The sequence below is a fragment of the Taeniopygia guttata genome, chromosome 13, assembly GCF_048771995.1.
Source record: "Taeniopygia guttata chromosome 13, bTaeGut7.mat, whole genome shotgun sequence".
NCBI classification, from domain to species: domain Eukaryota; kingdom Metazoa; phylum Chordata; class Aves; order Passeriformes; family Estrildidae; genus Taeniopygia; species Taeniopygia guttata.
The window spans coordinates 4,076,074-4,094,899 of record NC_133038.1 but is presented as its reverse complement, the minus strand read 5'-3'; the positions used below and the strand labels follow the sequence as shown (position 1 = coordinate 4,094,899).

At 46.6% G+C, this 18,826-nt stretch overlaps 1 protein-coding gene across 4 annotated transcripts; it reads left to right on the top strand.

The window, feature by feature from the left end:
- The first annotated feature begins 10,337 nt into the window (after positions 1 to 10,337).
- On the top strand, positions 10,338 to 16,694 carry LOC100218541 (leukotriene C4 synthase). Of its 4 annotated transcripts, none has more exons than XM_030284059.4 (6): positions 10,338 to 10,497; positions 12,848 to 13,011; positions 13,818 to 13,917; positions 14,891 to 14,961; positions 15,196 to 15,277; positions 15,942 to 16,694. In XM_030284059.4, the coding sequence occupies exons 2-6, from the start codon at positions 12,954 to 12,956 to the stop codon at positions 16,066 to 16,068; spliced, it is 438 nt and encodes a 145-aa protein (XP_030139919.4). In that variant the 5' UTR covers positions 10,338 to 10,497; positions 12,848 to 12,953; the 3' UTR covers positions 16,069 to 16,694. The 4 variants fall into 4 exon arrangements, with proteins under 4 accessions (XP_030139919.4, XP_012430148.4, XP_072791447.1 ...); XM_012574694.5 differs by having other exon boundaries at positions 12,844 to 13,011; XM_072935346.1 differs by lacking the exon at positions 10,338 to 10,497 and adding an exon at positions 10,765 to 11,069 and having other exon boundaries at positions 12,844 to 13,011.
- Positions 16,695 to 18,826: the final 2,132 nt, after the last annotated feature.

Here is an 18,826-nt window from a genome sequence, read left to right as displayed (position 1 = left end):
CCCTGGAGCTGGCTCCTGCCTGTGCTGCTTTGTCATGAGAAGAACAGAGCACTCTAAGTTACAAAAAAAAAAAAAAAAATCTGCTAAAAGCATATCTTATGTGGGGATTTTCGAGATGTTTGAACTTAGATAAAAGAAATACAGAATGAACACAACAGAGAGATAATCCAGAAGGAAAGCAAAGGGGATGAGTAAAGGAAACAGAAGAAACACGCACAGAGATTTAACTGCTTTGGCAGCTGAGAAGGTGGTATTTTTAGACTCTGGAGTGACAGGGCAGGGAAGGTGAAAGAAAGAGAATGGCAGATACCACATGGCAAACATGACATTGTCAAGGAAAAACATTTTGGTGTGTTCAGGCTTTATTGCAGCAGATTTGCTTTGTCCCACTGACAAACACTCAGGAGGTGTGTTGCTCTCTGACTTTGGCAGTACAGTTAAAAAGGCAGAAATCAGGCAGTGTGGTGAGACTGGCAGAGCCTGAATCTGCACACCTCAGAGGTAAGAGGCAGTGGTCAGTTTATTAGTGCACTAGAACTGTGAGTAATTCTATTTGTGGGAACTTTCTTTTCCTGAGTGTTATCAGACAGAAACCTCATGTGCTTTCCACTGGTATTTTCATAATTCCCTCTAACTTTATCTCCAAAGTGTTCCTCCTTCCTTAATCCCTTCAGGGCATTGCCACATTGCTAGAGTTCTCCTTGCATTTCAAGCACTAGTAGTACATATTTTCAAACTCATCTCCTCTGGAAAACTGGCAAGAAACGAGTGGAAAATCCAGCAGGTCAGCATGACAAGAGGGACACCACACTGGCAGAGAGCAGGCAGTCAAGGCAGACAACCAGTGAGAGTACACTGACTTTTGCTCTTTCAAACTTTGAACTGCAGGAGGGGAGGCAAGCTCACATCACTGAACGGAGCAATGTCCATATGCTCTGGAATGCTTTCCATGGAAAACACATTTTGTTACAAAGACATCTCTGGAGACAATGCTTGAGAGAAGGATGGGAAAAGATGCATGAACATTATCAGAACAGGGGGAGGATAATAATCTTAAAGGGAAATAATGAAGTCCTGCCATTTTCAGAGCTAATAAACATAAATGTAAAAAGTGTTATAAATTAATTGTAATAAGATGAAGCAGATAAATAAAAGAAAAAATCAACAGATAAGTAGTAACCGAGCACTCACAGATGGATGGAAAGAGACAGGCAGAGAGTACTGAGGTGGAGGAAGACAATCTATCCACCTGATACCGTTTTCACAAGCTGGGAAGTGTCCCTGAGAACAGGAACTTTACAGACAACTTCTGGGATGCAGAAATTCAGGGTCACCCAAGACAAGATAGCCTGCACATAAGGTAGGGAAATCTTGATGGTTGTACACACCTTTCCTGGCTGTCATAAGCATTGCACCAGTTTGCTGGGCACCATTTGGCTTCTACTCTGCCCCTTTCTTCCAGTTCTTTCATGGACCTGGTGTAGGTTTGCTTGAGAGTGGCCCTCATATATCCCCAGAATTGTGTCCTCCCTGAGGGTCTCACACTTGAGGCATTTGTATCCAAGCATGGTTGCAACATGTGGACAGGAGTTATTCCCTCACTAGGGAAATGCAGGTTACCCTTTGGATTTAAACAGCTGAAGGCTTGCCAAAAACAGCAAGAGGCTGCCAACACCTTGCTGTCCTTAGGGCATTAGCAATGCCCAAAACCTTTTGTAAAGAAGAAAATGCTCGATCCCCACAGCTCCCTAAGAGGCAAGGCACAGAGAGGGGCTTGAGTGTGATTAGCAGCAAGGCCAAAAGAGAGACACTGGGCTAGAACAGAATCTTTCCACTTTAGCTCACCAGATCAGAGACTGGCAAAAGCTGCTCTCCCCCAGCTGCTCATGGCTCTGTGATAATTCCTCTACAATAACCTCTTGAGTTGGTACCACCTTGCATGGTACCGCTGGGGGCTGTCTGGCTCAGGGATTGTGCTTTGTGTGTTTGGAAGCAGTTGTTTGTTTTGAGGAACAACAACAACAAAAAAAAACCCACCAAAAACACCAAAAAACAACAAAAAACAACCAGACCCAAGAAAGCCCCCCAAAAAAACACAGAAAAACCCTCACAAATTCACAACAAACAAACAAACAGCTCCCCCCATCAAACAAAAATAAACCATTTTTCAGTGGTCAAGTTTCTGAATGTCTTAACTTTCAACAGTTTCATTGGATGTGACTAATGGCAAATGAAATTCCATTCAATCCCAGGCAAAAAGGAAAGCGCTAAATGGGTTTATTATGTAGGGGGAAGAGGGGCAAGATAAGGAAGGAGGAAAGGAAGGAGAGGAAGAAAAGGAAAGAAAAGAAACAAAAAGGAAGGAAAAAAAGGAAAGGAAGGAAAGGAAGGGTCTTCTTCTCCCATAACAACATTTGATTGTTATGAGGCACAATGAGGTCTCATGGCCAGGATTGCCCAGGAGCCCCCCAGCCACATCCCACTTGCCCTTTGGCTTCAGGGGACAAGAACTCTTCCAGCCCTGCACAAGAAGCCTGGGATCTGGAGCCAGATGCAACCCTGGGTTAAGTGACCTGGCCTCAGCATAGTGCTCCTCCTCAGCTCTCTGCTTTCCCCACCACAACCTCTTTAAAAACAAGCAAAATCATGGAAGAGTTGCTGCATTCCTGACATGCCATATAAACAGCACAAGGCCACCACCTGGAACCCCTCACCCATTCTAATCCCAATTTACTGAAGTCAATAAACAAGGAATTAGCAGCACTTAACTGAGTAACCTCTCCAGACTGGCCACTCTCCCACTTGCAATCATCAGCTGCTGGAGCTGAAGAGGCTGGATACATTTCAGCCATTTTATGTGTCTGTGTCTGTGTCTTTGTCTGTGTCTAAAAAACCCTCACCACTTTCTTCTTCTAAGCAAGACAGAAACCCAGATGTGGTCAGTACCCTGACCACATGCTGTCTTTTGATCCCTATTTTTTATACTTCCCTACTGTTTTCACTTAAATCTTGCATGTGGTTTTATACTGAGCCTCTTTCTATTACCAGCGTGCCACCCTCCATGTGGCTTCCTCCTGCGTGCTGGTGTGGCTGTGCTGTGGCTGGTGTTGGGCACCTGCCCCAGCTGAAAGCAAATCAAATAAAAGAAACATGGTTTGATCTCTGCTGGATTAGCAGAATTGGCTTTTTGAGGAGCAACTCAGATGTAGACACGCCTGAACAACTTGAGAAATTGGACCTCTAACATCCAGTGCAACTGCTGATGAAGGCAGGTTGGTGCTGAAATACTCCACTGCCAGAATGGCCCAGGTGGGACATATGTCCTATTCAGCTGTCTCTGCTATGGAGCATCATCTTCTGGTGGATGGCTCCCATGGAAAACTGAGACAGCCTATTAAATTGCCATCAAGAGGCCCTGTAAGTTAGAGAGCTCTGTAATGTGCAGGAGGGACTTGCTTCTGAGAAACAACTCCCCCAAGGAAAGCCTCATCCCAGTAACAACTCCTTCCCCATCGTGTGTGAGATGTATGGAGGAGCAAGTGCCCACAGGGAGGGTCACGGCACAGCTGCTCTGTGGCCACGATGGCTGCCACCAGCCAGAAGGATTTCCCTGTATCCCTAAAAACCACTGGGTCACAGGTTAGAGCTGCAGGTGGTGCAGCTGCTCAAGGGGGTGCTCCATGCTGGGGCAGGGTCCACGCCTATGCTCAGCCCAGGAGGGTTGCAGGAAATGGGAGGGCAAGGCACGTCTGATACATATCTATTTTCCAAAGAAAATAATAAGAAAATTGCTTTCTGTCTACACTGTAGTCGCCTGTGCTTTCCTAAGGACAGCGAAGGAGCTGGACGAGAGAAGTGTAACAAGGCAAGTTATAGTCAGCAGAGGGAGAAGCTCCTTCTGCTGTTTCTCCCTGGGGCAGGTCCTGCGAACAGCAGCTGTTCCCAACGCAGCTCCCCGCTGCCTTCTGGTGGCAAAAATGCATTATGGATTCTCCCGGCCCGGGATTCTCCTCCCGAGCCGGCGCCAAGGCACTTGCACAGGGCGTGTGGTTTGGGGCCCCGTCTCACGCCCTTCCTGGACTCGCCTGCCCTCCCGTCCCTGCAGAGCCATACTAAAGTTCTCTTTTCTGCAGAAAAAGGCTCTATTCTGTGCCAGAAAGGAAGTGGATAAACAAACCCTGTGTTTTGAAAGATCCAACTTTTCAGAAATGAGACATGTTTCCAGTGCTTCTCTGCCACACAGGAGCTCCAAGATCCTGGCAGCCCTTTCTCAACATCCCCAGAAAGTGCAGGCACCTCCGGGGCTCCGGATGTCCAGGTTTAGCTGGTCAGAAATGGTGAACGGATTTCCATTCCTGGTCGCTGGGAGCAAACCAGCCAGCAGTGAAGGGCTTATAGGATTTGCTGCTGCTTGTATTTGTGATAGACATCTCCTAGGAAAGGATTAGCTGCGGGTCCGGAGGTGGTCCCGCCCCTGCCTGGCCTCGAAGCCCAGCAGGAATAAAGAGTGTGCTAAGGACTTTGTCACTGCCTGAGTGCCCGGCTGCCAAGCTGCGCTGTGCCCAGGGGCAGCAGTGGGTGGCACAGATGTGGCAGCACGATGAGGAGGAGGACCATGGCAAGCCCCTGCTTCCAGCCTGCTGCATGGGGCTGTGTGCAGTGGAAGTGACTTTGACAGGTCCAACCTGGTGTTCCTCCAGAATTTTCTGTGGGAATATGCTGTGTTTTCTTGCATTGCTGTGGCTGGCAAAACCAAAATAACATTACAGTAAAGTGTGCATTCCCTCCCTTGGTTACAGAGGAAAATTTACTGTCACTTTTTGTCAGTCTGAATTCTAATCCAAAAATTGTCTTGCGATGGGCAAAACGTCTGCACTGTGGAGGTGTACTGGAGGTTTCTTTTATGGGAGTGTCTATATTTCTATTGTATCTCACCCAGGAGGCCCTTGAAGTATAGGGTGAATCTGAGATACAGACTGTGGTGTCCTTATTATCTTTGTAGACAACTGAAAACACTTTGGGTGGGAGGCCAAGGCTGTCCACATCATCAGCAATCACCCTGAGAACCCTGCAGCCCTACCCCGCACCAGAGGGCTCTGCTTTGGAGCTGCTTGTTCATGCCAAAGGAGAGACAAGGGCCCTGATGACTGTATTAACACCAAACATTTCTGCCCATTCCGACTCATTCCAAGGCAATAGCAGAGCCTCTCCTAAACTACCGAGTTTTAGCCTTGCTGCCACTGCTGTTTGATTATGGGGGAATGAAAGAAAATTATCCTTAGTGCTATTTCAGAAATCAAAGAACCTTTTTTTAAAAGCAGATGTTGGCAAGTGCATGTCAACCAAAGAAGACAATAAGTGGGAATCTGGGATCCACAGGGTTTTCTTCCAGTTCAGAGTAAGGAGAGTGACAGCATAGCTCTAAGGGTGTGATGTTCTTGCTGTTCTTTACTGTCCTGGTCTTAGCTTCACCCCAGTCTTCAGTGCAGCTGACTGGAAAGCTAGAGATTGTTAAAACCCCCAAAACACGGCCATTCTAACACTGGTTCTAGGGAAAATGGTGAGTTGGAGGTTATGCAGCAGCAGTGTGGCTGTGTGCAAGTGCAACAAGCAGTGCAGTATTCTCTGCAGAGTAAGGAGGTGCAGAAACCCAAGGGAATTCAGAGGTGGGGATTTATTTCAGAACTGGCTGGCTATTAAAGAAAGCAGAGCTTGGGGATGAGAGGCTTCCTTTGCTACTTGGCCAGATAGGGAAATGAAGGTGGTTTAGTCAGTCACAGAAAATGCTTGGCACGAGAGGGAAAGGAATGGTTAAGGTTACACAAGTGAAACATGACAACCTTTGCTTTCATTTTCAAGTCAAATAGCTCAGAATTAGATCTTATCACTCAAGACTTGAATGAATCATGGGGCAAGTATTTTAACTGAAAGAAATAGATCAAATTATAAAGGCAAGCTGCTACCAAGTTCAATGGGAACTCGAAAGAATGAGGAAGACTGAAGAGAGAGATCTGATTAATAGAAATATCATCTGCACCTTAGGGAATGTTGGTGTTCTCAAACACAAATTCCAAAGTCAAGAATATGGTGCTCTACTTTTCTGTCAAGACACTGAAGAGTCTGTCAAGACACTGGGTGTGAGTTCTTTCAGAGTGGGCTAAGTCCCCCAAGATGAAGAGGCTGAGCTGAGCTGCGCCCTCATTTGACTTTGTAGAAACTGTGGGTTATAACTATCAGGTGCATATCAAATAAGCTCACTATTTTGATATTACATTTCCAGTTCATTTCTTTCATTGATTCTAAATGTCTCTCCCATTAGACTCTCTTTTTTGTAAGTTCATATATGTGGAACAGGAATCAGTCACTGACTTACTTTGTAGAAGCTCAACATTCTCTTCATTATTTTGGGTTGTTTTAATCTAAGACTTTGCCCTGGGAATGGGTACACTTTTAATTTGTCTATCAGCTCAGTGACAAGGGCCTTTTCTTTAGTTCTGCTGGAAAAGCCCCATCCAAGGTAAAAGCGATCTGAGCTGTGAGCTTTCTGCAGTTCTAGACAGACTTTTGTTAGAGGATGTTTTCTGATACCTTTTTACAAGGCAGCAAAAAGAATCAGAAATCCTTCTCCTTTATGAATATACAGATGTAAATCAGGAAAACTCAAAAATCCCCAAATTAAATTTGACATTAAACTTGTTTCTAATTGTTTAGTAATTTTTTTAACTGATTACAAGCCAGGGTCTGCTTTCGAGCTCTTCGTAGATTTTTAAATATATATTAAAATCTGTATATATATGACAAGAATCTATATGTAATAAAAATATACATAATAAAAAAATCTACCTGTATGAGTCTGGTTAAGAAACTCTGTATTAAGAATGAAAAAGATCACTGGTACAATAAATGATTAATTCTGAAAGTGTTGATCATTTGAGGACTTTGGGAGTAATTTTAACAAATTTTCACAGGAGTAAAAAAAGTGTTCTGCAGATAGTAGCTGACTGTGTTAATCTATTGTAAATATTGAACCTCTGGAAATTATAGGTGGAGATTTTTCTGTTTGCTTTAGTAATAACTTAAACACCAGTCCCTGATAAGTGCTGTACCAACAGGCTGGATTAGTTTTGGATCTCTGAAAATGCTGAACAACAGCACTAAATTGTGATGTAAAACAGTGAATACCAGCCCTCAGGCTTTCAAATAGGACAGCCCAGGCTTCTGTGTGCTGTGCTGAACCTGCTTTGCCTCCCCAGGCTCTGGGCAAACACTGCTCCAATCCTGCAGTGCTGGCAGGCAGGGAATGGACGCTGTCCTGCAGACTGAGACTGGCAGCCAGGAGGCATCAGGCACTGACTTGGCACTGAGAATTCTCCTAACAGGAGTGGCCACCATCAGGACGTGTCAAGTCAGGCAGCATCCAGTCCTGTGCAGTATGGAGCAGATAGGTGGATGTGGCAGAAAGGCCACAAGAAATGATGGCCAGTAACCAAACACCCATCTGCTCCCACATTCACATCTTGCTCCCATGATCTGTAGTTGCTGCTGTCTCCCTGGTCTTGTGCCAGCAGGAGATGTGGAGGCTGGCTCTGTTTGATTTCTCCTTTGGAGATGGGAGAAGAAACAGAGCCTGTTTGCGTTCCTCTGTTCCCAGTGCTGTGTGACCCAGGCACCTCTTCACTCTGCTTCCAGTGCACTTGCAGCCTCCCAGCTGAGCAGGGGGTGTGTGCCCCTTGCTGGGGGGGTCCCACCTGCTACCTGGGCTCCATCCCCTGCCCAGCACAGCACTTGGGGCATCTTCTGTGGGTGTGACAGTAGATGAGTTCAAAGAACACTCCAAACAATGGTCTGCTCTCATTCACAGAATTTGATTCATTCTGAAGATATATTTCAAAACTTTTTGACACTGCTGACATCAATGGAGTTCTACAGAAACATTTGTCAGTTTCCTGCCTTCAGTGTCTTCTGCCCTTGCAGAAGTTTGTCCATGGGCCTCTGTGGTGACAGGACACTTTGTGGTCTCACCCTCCGTATTTATCTGGCTGGGCTGTGCCCCACTGTTATGGACAGGGTGACACAGGGCAGGACACTCAGCAGGACTCAGATTTGGGCACAGTCCTGCAGCACTAAGCAAGGAGAGAAGAGCATCTCCAGTGAGGACCTATGGCAGATCTCCCTCCAGACCATCTCCTTTCCCTCAACCCCACGTGGGACAGAATTTTGGTGTGAAAAGTCACCAGAAAGCAGAGGGACTAGTGCCTTCCTAATTGCCCCATCTCTGAAGATTAGACTGCACAGCAACACCTCCCCACTTCAGGTAAATTCTCCTGACTTTCCCTGTTTCTGACAAGCGAAGGGTCTCTTCTTTGCAGGAGACCTATTAGGAATTCCAGCCTTTCCCCTGGAAAATGTCTCCTTAGAGTTGTCCTCACTCTGCCCCTCTTCAATGCCTTGCCCAGCTTTATCTCATAATCAGCTAAGGCCAGCCAGCATCTGGGTGTGCTGGTCTAAACAAGATAGAAATGCTAAACAGCTGTATATCTTCATCTCTATAATTTAGGAAAAGTGAAGCTGTACTTCATGACCACTCTTTGATGTATTCTGATGTACCCTGTATACTTGCAATTTTCCCCCCATATCATTATAGGATAATACTAAGTGTATGTTAACATAAGAGCTTCCAAAGATGTTTGAGAGACTTGCTTGTCCCTCTGCAAAGGGAAATCCTCCCTCTCCCTGACATATGCCCTTATCGCTCCAGAAATTTATTCTTCAAGCCAGCCACTTTCTGGCATTGTTCCTTTTTGTTTATTAGCTATTCCTGACTTTCTGTTGGAGGTAGGAAAATTGGCAAAACACATGGAAAAGGCTTTCCTTGTGTGACAATAACACAAGACGAGGCAGGGCAAGAGAGACATTTAATTAATACTTTTAACAGATGTTGGTCATAAATGAAGGGGTATAATTCATTTGCATGTACCCATGCCTTCAGATGATGAATTAAAGGGAGAGTTTTGGCATTGCTTTTATACTGATGTGCTCTCCAGTCAGACTTAATGTGCATATGGATAAAGCTCACTAAACTCCATTAGAAGAAAACTTAAAAAAAAAATCCCCAAACTATCCCTAAATTGTCGCCCTGATTCTTAAGTTTTTCTAAAGCCTTCTGAGTTCACATTCTGTTGGAAAACTTTCCCACACAATTTCTGTAAACAACATATTGTTTTGCATTCCTTCATGGGGGTGGAGAAACTTGATGTACTAGTGGTTTGTCCAATGTCTTTGGAGAGGTGGCCCATTCACTCTCCAATCCACTGTCACCTTTGGAAAAGTATAAAAGTTGGAGTCAGAAAATAAACTTTCTCTTTTACCTTGCAAAATAGCAGGTGGCTCGCGTTGTGCTTTCACATGTCCTATAGCGACACTAAATAAATGAATATATATATTAATTTATGTGGTTTTTCAAAGACTCGGCTTTCCATTTTGCTTTTTAGAAAATTACGTCTTATGTTTTCCATGTTTGATCTCTGAAGTGAAGCCCTTCACCTTTACTCAGATAAGAAGTGCTTGGCTGTGGTCCTGCTCCATGCAGAAGCATTCAAGCAGCCCAGAGATTGGTTTGGCCCCTAGAAATTTTGCTATAACTAAATATTTGTGAACATTTAGGTGACTCTTTGATCTGCCATAGATATATAAATGCCAGGAAAATGGTCTGAAATCAGTCTGGATGAAAGGCTAGGGCACATCTCCAATATACACTGAGTTTGTACTCCAAGAGATGAGTTGTATAATGCCAATCTGGATGTTGCTGACACAACCAACCACCTGCTCTTTGAGTTTGTGAAAGCAGGACCCTCTGGATAGAGGAAGACATGGTAATTCTTGTCATGCAAAGTTCATACGGTTTTTCCAAAATGCAGAACCGAGAACACATTTCAATGTGCCCAAGAGATCTAACCCAGTTTATGCCTTGCTCTGAGTCCTGTTGGGAATCACAGAGCAGAAATTGTTTGCAGCTGTCCCCACTTCCTGGGGACACGTGGCCAGTTTTGCCTTCCTAAGGGGTAAAATAATGAATTCCTTTTTCTCTTGATGTATTTTTAACATGTCCTTCTTTAGACAGATGAAAAATCCAAGAATTCTAGGAAAATCCCAACACATGTAGGGGAATGGGAGGTCAGGAGGGCAGGAGTTGTACTTGAACAGACTGAGTTGCTGGGGGCTGAGCTCTCTTTCTTTCTCCTAGACTAAAAAAATCCTTTCTTCTCTGTGAGAATAAATTCTTTTGAATGAACCCTCCCCTCCTTTTTTCTTTGTGGTTGTTACAAAGACAGTAACTGTTCTCACAAGCAGTCCCACAGTCATGGGTTTGGGTACGTAATGGCTAAAAAAGGTTTTGCAGGGAAAGGAAGCACAAGTACAACCTGCATTAGAAAATATTTCCATATTTGTGCAATAGGATTGCAAGAACGAGGCATCTCCATGCTTCACGGCTGAAGGGTGAGTTGCTCGTCTGCAAAAAGTTCTCCCTTCCGCTGACAGAAAGCTCTTGAGCTGTTGTATGCTCCTGAAATACATTTCCAGGGGATATTACTGAATGTAATGGTGCTGGACTCGGCACTGCTGGCTTCTCCTTTCCCTACTGGTCTGGGCAAGTAATAGGTGCTGTAAACCCTATGGATGATGCTTAAAAACCCCTCCAAGGCGTTGTGTTGATCATTTTTCTTCCCAAGATTATTTTTAATCCCTATTGTTATTGCAGTCCAGCTCGGAGTGTATCCCTACAGTGAAAATTAGGGGGCAGAAAGGATTATTGGCTGCAGGAAGAGGTGGCAGAAGCAACCGTGGGCACAGAGAAATGCCTGCAGTGCTGACTCAGTGGGAGGTGTTAGGACTTCGGTCTGTGCCCTCTGACCACATTCACACAGCATATCCTGGAGTGCAGAGCCAGGGAGTGGGAGAGGGGTACAGCATTTCAGTAGCTCCTGCCCAGCAAATCCACCCTGAGGTGCACCTGGGACTGCAGGACTTGTCTTTGCCTAGAAGGGAACTTGTCGGGTCAACCTCGGCGGGTGAGATATTGCAATACGCTGCCGTGCATGGGTGCAGAGGCTGCCCACCCATGGCAAGTCTGGCACCCGGGGGCATTTGGTGCTGGGGCTGGGGTACTTGTGCCTGTTCCTTGTAAGCACTGAGGGAGAGTGGAAAATAAAGTGAGTTCTGATGGTGAGAAACGGGGACAAAAAAAGGTTGTGCTCTTCAGGAGTTTAAAAACATCTTGAAGAATGATGCTTATGGAGGAGGGAGGAGGAGTGGGGAGACATCTGTGCTTGTTTATTCATTAATATTTCTATTGGTCTTTATTATATTTAGATCATGCTAGATGATGACAGAAAACTATGCAAGAAGTGTTTTGTGTTTAGTGATGATCTGAAGAGCAGGAATGCTCTGTGCAGCTCCTCCTGGCCCAGATTCCATGGCACACATTTGACACTGTTGATACAGCTCACAGTGCACTGTCATCTGATGGAGGTGTAAGCTCAGCTTTCTGCTCAGTTGTTTTCTTTATTTTATTTCACTAGCAGGCTGTTATCAGACAGGAGCAAAGGGAAATCAAACATAATTAAGCACTGCAAGACCTCTGCCCTTCTTGAGATGACACAGGGAAGTTCTTAATTTCATTGACAACTAAATAGACGCAATGTTTCTCATATTTCTAAACAGTCACTGCACTGAAAAAGGTTCAATTCTGAAATAAAGGAATTAATCTTAGAGCTGGTGTTTGAAAAACAATGGGGTGTGTATTTGATATTTGGAAAAACACCAAGCCGGGACATTGTTATAGCCATTTTGGGTTCCTTTATAGCTTAGAGAGGCAGAAAACCAGAACAGCATAGTGCTTCTTAGAAAGCCTATCAAAGGCATCAGGTGTGCAATGTCATTTCTGTAAACTGCTTTAATATAACTTTCTATAACAGTTGTGTTCAAGGATAATTTTGTCTTAACATGCTTTTCTTTTTCCCTGGTCTGATGGGAGAATTCATTGAATGAAGAGAGAGGAAGGAAACAAAGCTGGTGGTCTCAGCAGCTTCTGCCTGTGCTAGCTGTGGTGCTATTAGATGAGAGCTAGATTAATGGGTCTCTTCTGACATGTGAAAATGTAATTTTCTTTGTGCTGTGTCCTGATGAATTCTGCAGGTTTTTCCCCCACAAAGAACTCACTCTGGTGTTTATAAGAGTTCATTGGACTGAGGATTGATCAGAAGCCTTAAATGCACAGGCAGCATTCTGCAGAACCCATCCCCAGATAAAATATCAGTGTGCAGAACAGATCTTGAAACCTTTTATACTTTATCACATCCTTTACCCTCTCAGAGTGTTTTTCACGCAGGGTCTCAGTGTTGTGGCCATAAGTCATTCTCTGTGGCCGACACGTGCTATCCAGAGTCTGTGTAGGATTATGTACACAGAGATATGTACCCTGGAATGCTGCCTGTGCTCTGGTGTGACACAACAGCCCAAGCAGAGCTTTGGTTTCTCCTGCAACATCAGCAAAGGGGATGTGCCCTGGCCTAAAGTAGATGCCCTGGGGGTAGTGGATTAGTGGACTGTTGACTGTTAGTGGGCTATTGTCCATCCATTCAGCTCCCAGTTCCCTTATCTCTCACATTTGTGTCTCTACTGGCTTTTCCTACTTCCTCTTAACTCTGTTCCTGGAAAAGGGTGGGGTGGGAAGAGAAGTGCTCCATTAAAACTATCTCCACTAATTTCCATTTCCACAGTGCATATGCTAACAGCAGTCCTGGGTGTTGTCAATACCACAGACTAAACCTCTGCTTTGTTCAGTTAGAACAAACCTGGGCTGCCAGATACCATCCCAAACTGCCACATCAGCAAGGACTGAACCTGGCCAGAGGATCAAGAAATAAGATTTTCTAGGTTCTGGAAAAGTCAGTATGTTGGATCAGATTCATTGGCTGGCTGCTGTGACAGTCCTGGGAGTCCTGGAGCAAGGTAGGGGCCGTTGGATGAGTGAATTCAAGTACTGGCTGGATCAGTCTATTGTAACTCCACTGATTTTCTTTTGCTTTTATTTTTAATGTCTCCTTTTGCACTGGCACTTCACGGCTTTTCAGACCATGAACTGATATCTTGTTTGTGTTCTGGAAAGCATTCAACCAAATGAGTGCATGAGAAGCCCTTTCTCTGAACTGACCTACCCCCTCCATTCAGAATTTTTTTGGTAGGTCTTCCCCTCTGCGAACATGCAGAATTACCCTCTTTGGGCTTACAGCAGCTCCTGAAGTGCATGTAGATGTGAGCATACAAAGATTTCTGCTGTGTGAAAAGGTGGAAGTATGGGCTGTGGTGGGTCACATGGAACATCTCCCAGCCATGGGTCCACATTGCATGACAATTTAATTCAGTGGCTGGTTGGCTTATCTGTGGCATCAGTTCCACCCCTACATAGATATCAGAATTTAGAAGAGGCAAAAATTAAAAGAATGAAAAAGCCTTGGAATTGTCAGTAATAAAGTACATCTGAACTGTGTAACCATTTTACCATCTGCTGATTATACAAGAAAGCAGATTAACACTGGTAGTACATGATTGTATATTCCTTGCTTTACTGTAGCTCTGGGTCATTCCTTTTCCTTATCTAAAAGGTACCTGGGATTTTGTTCTAACTTTCTGCGCTGTGTGGGGGTGTGGGCTTAAGAGGAGATTGCGGATGTTTTTCCCCAGCCTCCAGCCAGCTCCTGACTCCACCGTGTCCAGCCCAGGACTGACTGCTGCTACTTTTCTCTCTTTTTCTGCAGCCTACTTCTTACTGCAGGTGATCTATGCTAGGAGGTTGTTTGGCATTTCACCTCCAAAGACCTCAGGCCCTCCTGAATTTGAAAGGATCTTTCGAGCACAGTAAGAAACTCCTTTTACTTGATGTTTGTCAGTTCTCATGTAACCACACTGCCTTTCCTCTGCTTTGCTTTTCCTTTCCTGGAACTGTAATCAAGCAATTACCTCCCTTGAGGTTAATCAATGGGTTGAAGAGTCAACATCAGGACTGGGTTGGCTTTTGAGTCCTAAACCAGCCATTGCTGATAGGAACTACACAGGAATCTCTGTTGTACAGTGAAGGGCTCTTAAAGACATAACCTTTGATGCCTGAGACTTTTATCCAAGTGGTACCAAACTTCAGGTAGCTTCAGCTCTGCTCTGAATCTCACTCACTGGGAAGGACAAGTTCCCAGAGAGAGCTCAGCTGGTGCTGGGATAAGGATAACCCCGCATGTCTGCTGTGACTTCTGCACTAGGGCTGCAGCGGGGAGGGAGGAGCTTTCATGTTGTAGCTGACCACCAGGAAAACAAGTAACTGAGTAGCTTGAGCTGGATCCCCTCAGCCATCTCCTTCTTTGCTCCTTCACTAGCCTAGACTCAGCTTCATCCATCATCTTTTGGTGCCTTTGGGAGGACAGGGCATGGCATACAAACAATCCCAACAGTTATGTGCTCCCTCCAACTCCTGCACAAAGCCAGGCTGCTCTGGCCTTATGTACTTGAGGGGCAAACCTTCCCTACAGCTTGGGGCTTTGGGGCATTGACAGCAGGGTTTGAGCTGCAGCACTTGGGAAGCAATGGTGGGAGTGGTTCGTTTCTGTGCAGTCTGACCTGGGAATCTTTTACTTAATTTCTTGTAACCTGGAGGTCCTGTTCTTTCCATTGTTTAATTTCTGTGAATAATTCTGGGACAGGAACTGGACCCTGGAGGCTTTTTATGACAACATTAGTTCTAAAAAGCAAAAGCCTTGAGTGTCTGGAAACTGCTAGGGGAGGCAAAAGAAGGAGTGCTTCCTTCCTTTCCCTAATTTATGACCTTTCTCTTTCCTGCCAGGGTGAACTCCACTGAGTATTTTCCCATCTTCCTGGCAGTTCTGTGGCAGGCTGGACTCTTCTTCCATCAAGGTGAGAATATTCCATTACCTGTTTTGTCACTGGATCTGTTCCCCTGCCTGCTGCCTCAGTCCTCAGATCCTGCTTAACTTCTGAACAACAAATTAAACAGTAATTCTGTCTCTGATGGGAGGGTAGAGCCAGATGACTCAGAGTGTCTATTCCTTACCTTTGGGCTACCTCCTTGGTTCCAAGTAGCTCTGAAAAGCCTTTGGAGATGGTCACTGTGATCTCTGCTAAACACAGGTCTGGCTGCAGCCTTGGGTCTGCTCTATCTCTACGCCCGCTACTGCTACTTTATGGGATACAAGGCATCATCCTCAGAAAGGTAAACACACTCACACTCACTCCTGCATGCTCTTACACACAGCTACACACTCTTGCACACTCTTATACACATACTCTTGCAGAGACTTACATGCTCTCACACACTCTTACACACTCAGACACACACAGTCACACTCACACAGTTACACACTGTTACACACTCAGTTACACACTCAGTTACACACTCAGTTACACACACAGTTACACACAGTTACACACTCACGGTTACACACACTCACAGTTACATACACACACAGACTCACACAGTTACACACACACACAGAGTTACACACATAGTTACACACACACACAGTAGCACTCAGGGGACCATATGGTAACCCCTGGGAAGTTGTTTTTGGAAACATAATGTACTTTGGAAAGATCAAGACTCCTGAGTGCTCTGGGGCTCCTGCATGACTCAGCCTTGTCTCCGAGCCATAACGGGATACAGAGCTGGGGCAGCAACACAGATTCTGGGCAAGGCTGGAGCTGCCCCAAGCCCTTTTGGATGTGTGTGTTTGCTCCCTTGAGGTGGAAGCAGGGCATGGGACTCCACGCAGGGGGCAGGGGACAGCCAGGGATGCCTTTCAACCCAATTCTGCAGGGAGGAGGGGGCTGTTCCCAGGCAGGAAGCTCGGGGTCAGCATCTGCCTCTCTCCCCCCAGACTCGCCCCGATATACTTCAGCGCTGGAGTTCTCTGGATTCTCATTGCGGTGTCAGCCCTGGGCATCCTGCGTTTCTTCCTCTCTCACTATGTGGGGCTGAACATCTTCCAGCGTCTCACAGCATGACCCACTCCTCTGTGCTTCGTCACTGTCCTCATCTCCCAGTCCTGCTCCCTCCTGCCCACCTTAACAGACTGGCTGCAACTCAGTAGCCCTCAATGAGAAATCCACCCTCACCCGAGCTTCTAACACCTCCTTCCTCACTACCCAGCACTGGCAGGAGCGACTGAGCAGTTTAGGAGGTACTTTTCCCTGCACTTTGTGTGCCAAGTGCTCCACATCTGGTGGCTCCGCTGTGACTGACGCAGAAACAACAACCCCAAACAAGGACATATAAAAGCAAACTCTTCTCAGTCTGAGTTTCCCAGTGAGTTGCCAAAGGGAAATGCCAAGTGTTCCCCATTATGCAACGGCTCTGCCCTCAGCCCAGGCACAGATTCACACAGCTTTCCAAGCCCACACCTAAGGAAGGCATTTGTTTGGAACCAGATGTGGGCTGAGACATAACAAAAGAGGTGACAGATAAACTGGAGTAGCCACCAACAAGTTGTGCAAAAGTCTGTTGGTGCCCTCCTGCTGGTTATCAGCCACTGCTGTAAATCGGACTGTGCAAACTCATCACCACTGCTGCATGTGCCACTTCAAACTCAGCCCAGTGACAACAGGCTTAAATAAAAGGTCACTAAACTTGCTGTGCTGGGTGTCTCTTTGTGAGTCTGCAGCTAGCAGAGAACAGAAACATGAGTGTGTTTGTGCAAGGTGGCTGCCTTTGTTTCCCTGACGTGCAATCCAACAAAGCCTGCAACCCTGTGTGCCATGAGAGGAGAGCTCTGAGGAGGGAGAAGCTGATTTTTGGAGATGTTGAGCTCAGCATCTCCAAAAATTTGGTACTGATTGGGTACTGAGCCACTCAGCACTGAAAAGTGTTTTTCCCAGTGCTCAGGTCCCTCCTGCATCAGGAGGGGCTGAATTTTCATGAGTCCAGAATGCACAATACTGATGCTTTTGCCCAATGGTGCCGTCATGATAGTGCCACAGGAAATGCCAGCAGTGCTCCATGTGTCATCATGGGGGGAATTCACACCAAATCCAGAGAGTGAAAATAATTGCATGAGCATGATGCCAGTCCAACCACATTGTAAAGCCCATTGCTGTGTCCTTTTCCCAGCAGCAGGTATATCTTGACTGTAAGAACAACAGGCAGGGACTTTTTGGAGGAAATTATTAATTTTTCACATTGTTTCTTTGCCTTCTATGCATTTTAAATTGGCTTCTCCAGCAAGGTCCCCAGTCAATTTCCCTTTCAGGCTCTCCTGCCTTGGAGTCATGCTGCTGCATTGAAACTGGCAAATGCTGTAAAGGTAAGGCTTAAAGCCAAACAAAAATAACTGTATGACACGTGTCTCTGCAAAGCTTTCAGTGTAGAAGGGCCCCATCTTCATCAAAATCCTCAGGTGTCACAGCAAGATAAACAATAACTTTTTCTCCTGGCATCTTTGGAGACACATTTCAGAAAAGTCTGAGCATGGTTTAACCCTGGCTGTGCCTTAGAAAGGTCAGGGAGGAACAGATTTCACAGTGAGATTTCACTTAGCTTTTGCATTAACAGTTCCTACCATCTCCTGAATTTGTTCCCCAGTCCTCACCTTTTTACCAGTCACCTCCCAGAGAGTTAATGCAGAAGGACCAGCCCCAGTGGCTGGTGGAGGTCCTGACTCCACAGCAAAACTCTGCTTTCTGCAGTTAGTCCAAGTGGGTGTTCATTGGTTCTGTAGACACAATCTCTGTCTTTTATCCTACAATCAGTTTTCCAAACCCACTGTATCAACCTGGAGCCACTGCCCACCTCAGCTCCGCTTGTGTCCGCTCTGTGTGTGACAGGGCCGCAGGATGACTCAGAGGAGGGAAATTAATGATTCAGCAGTGAGATTGTAGCCGGCTTCTCCCCTTGGATGCACAGAAGACCATTAAAAATCCTGGCACGGCGCAGTCAGGCTCTGGCCTTGGTGGCTGCCATCACCAGTTCTGCCACAGAAAATCTGATAGGCACATCATCAGCCCTTCAAACTACTGTCAGAGGGGCCATTTAAGTGCCCTGAGCAGAAGGGAAGCTGCTCCTGTCCAGCAGGGCTGCTGTCATTGCTCTGCTGCTTCATCAGTCAAAGAAAACCACTTTACACTGATTGGTGGTTCAAACAGTTGATGATTTGGGGATTTACTCAATTCATGCTGCTGCTGCTGGTGCTGTATGGCACCAGTTTGCCTGCCTGAACCTGCTGCAGAAGTGCTGCGGGCCGGCTGGGCTGGCACAGGGTGCTGTGGGGCTGCACCTGCCACGCCGGGTCACCGTCCCTCAGGTGTGAAAGCCACCCCGTGAGCATCACTTTAAAGGTGACCCAGCCGCCAGCGGCATTGCTGCGCTCCCGTGGGCTCTGCTCCAGCGCTGAGAGGGAGCGTCCCACCGCTGCCCCTCCATGCGGGCCAGGCTAGGCCGGCAGCCCCGCTCCCGTCGGGATTCCCCGGTTCCTCCCGGGATTGCTGTCCCCGCTCCTACCGGGATTTGTGCCCGGCCCCGCCCTCGCCAGCCGCGGGCCACCAGCGCCCTCTCCCGCCGGAGGCGGGAGAGGGCGCTGGTGGCCCGCGGCTGGCGAGGGCGGGGCCGGGGGGCGGCGGCGGGGCCGGGGGGCGGCGGCGGGGCCGGTGGGGCCGGGGGCGTCCGAGGGCAGCGAGCACTGACGGCCCCGGGGCACTGACGGCACTGACGGCCCCGGGCCCGCCGCGTTTGGTGTGCGGTATTTGGAAGTAAATCCACTCTGATAATGCC

Coding starts and splice junctions, on each gene's coding strand:
- LOC100218541 (XM_030284059.4), top strand. CDS start 12,954: ATGTTGGATCAGATTCATTGGCTGGCTGCTGTGACAGTCCTGGGAGTC. Junction 13,012..13,817: donor CCTGGGAGTCCTGGAGCAAG/GTAGGGGCCGTT, acceptor CTTTTTCTGCAG/CCTACTTCTTACTGCAGGTG. Junction 15,278..15,941: donor AAGGCATCATCCTCAGAAAG/GTAAACACACTC, acceptor CTCTCCCCCCAG/ACTCGCCCCGATATACTTCA.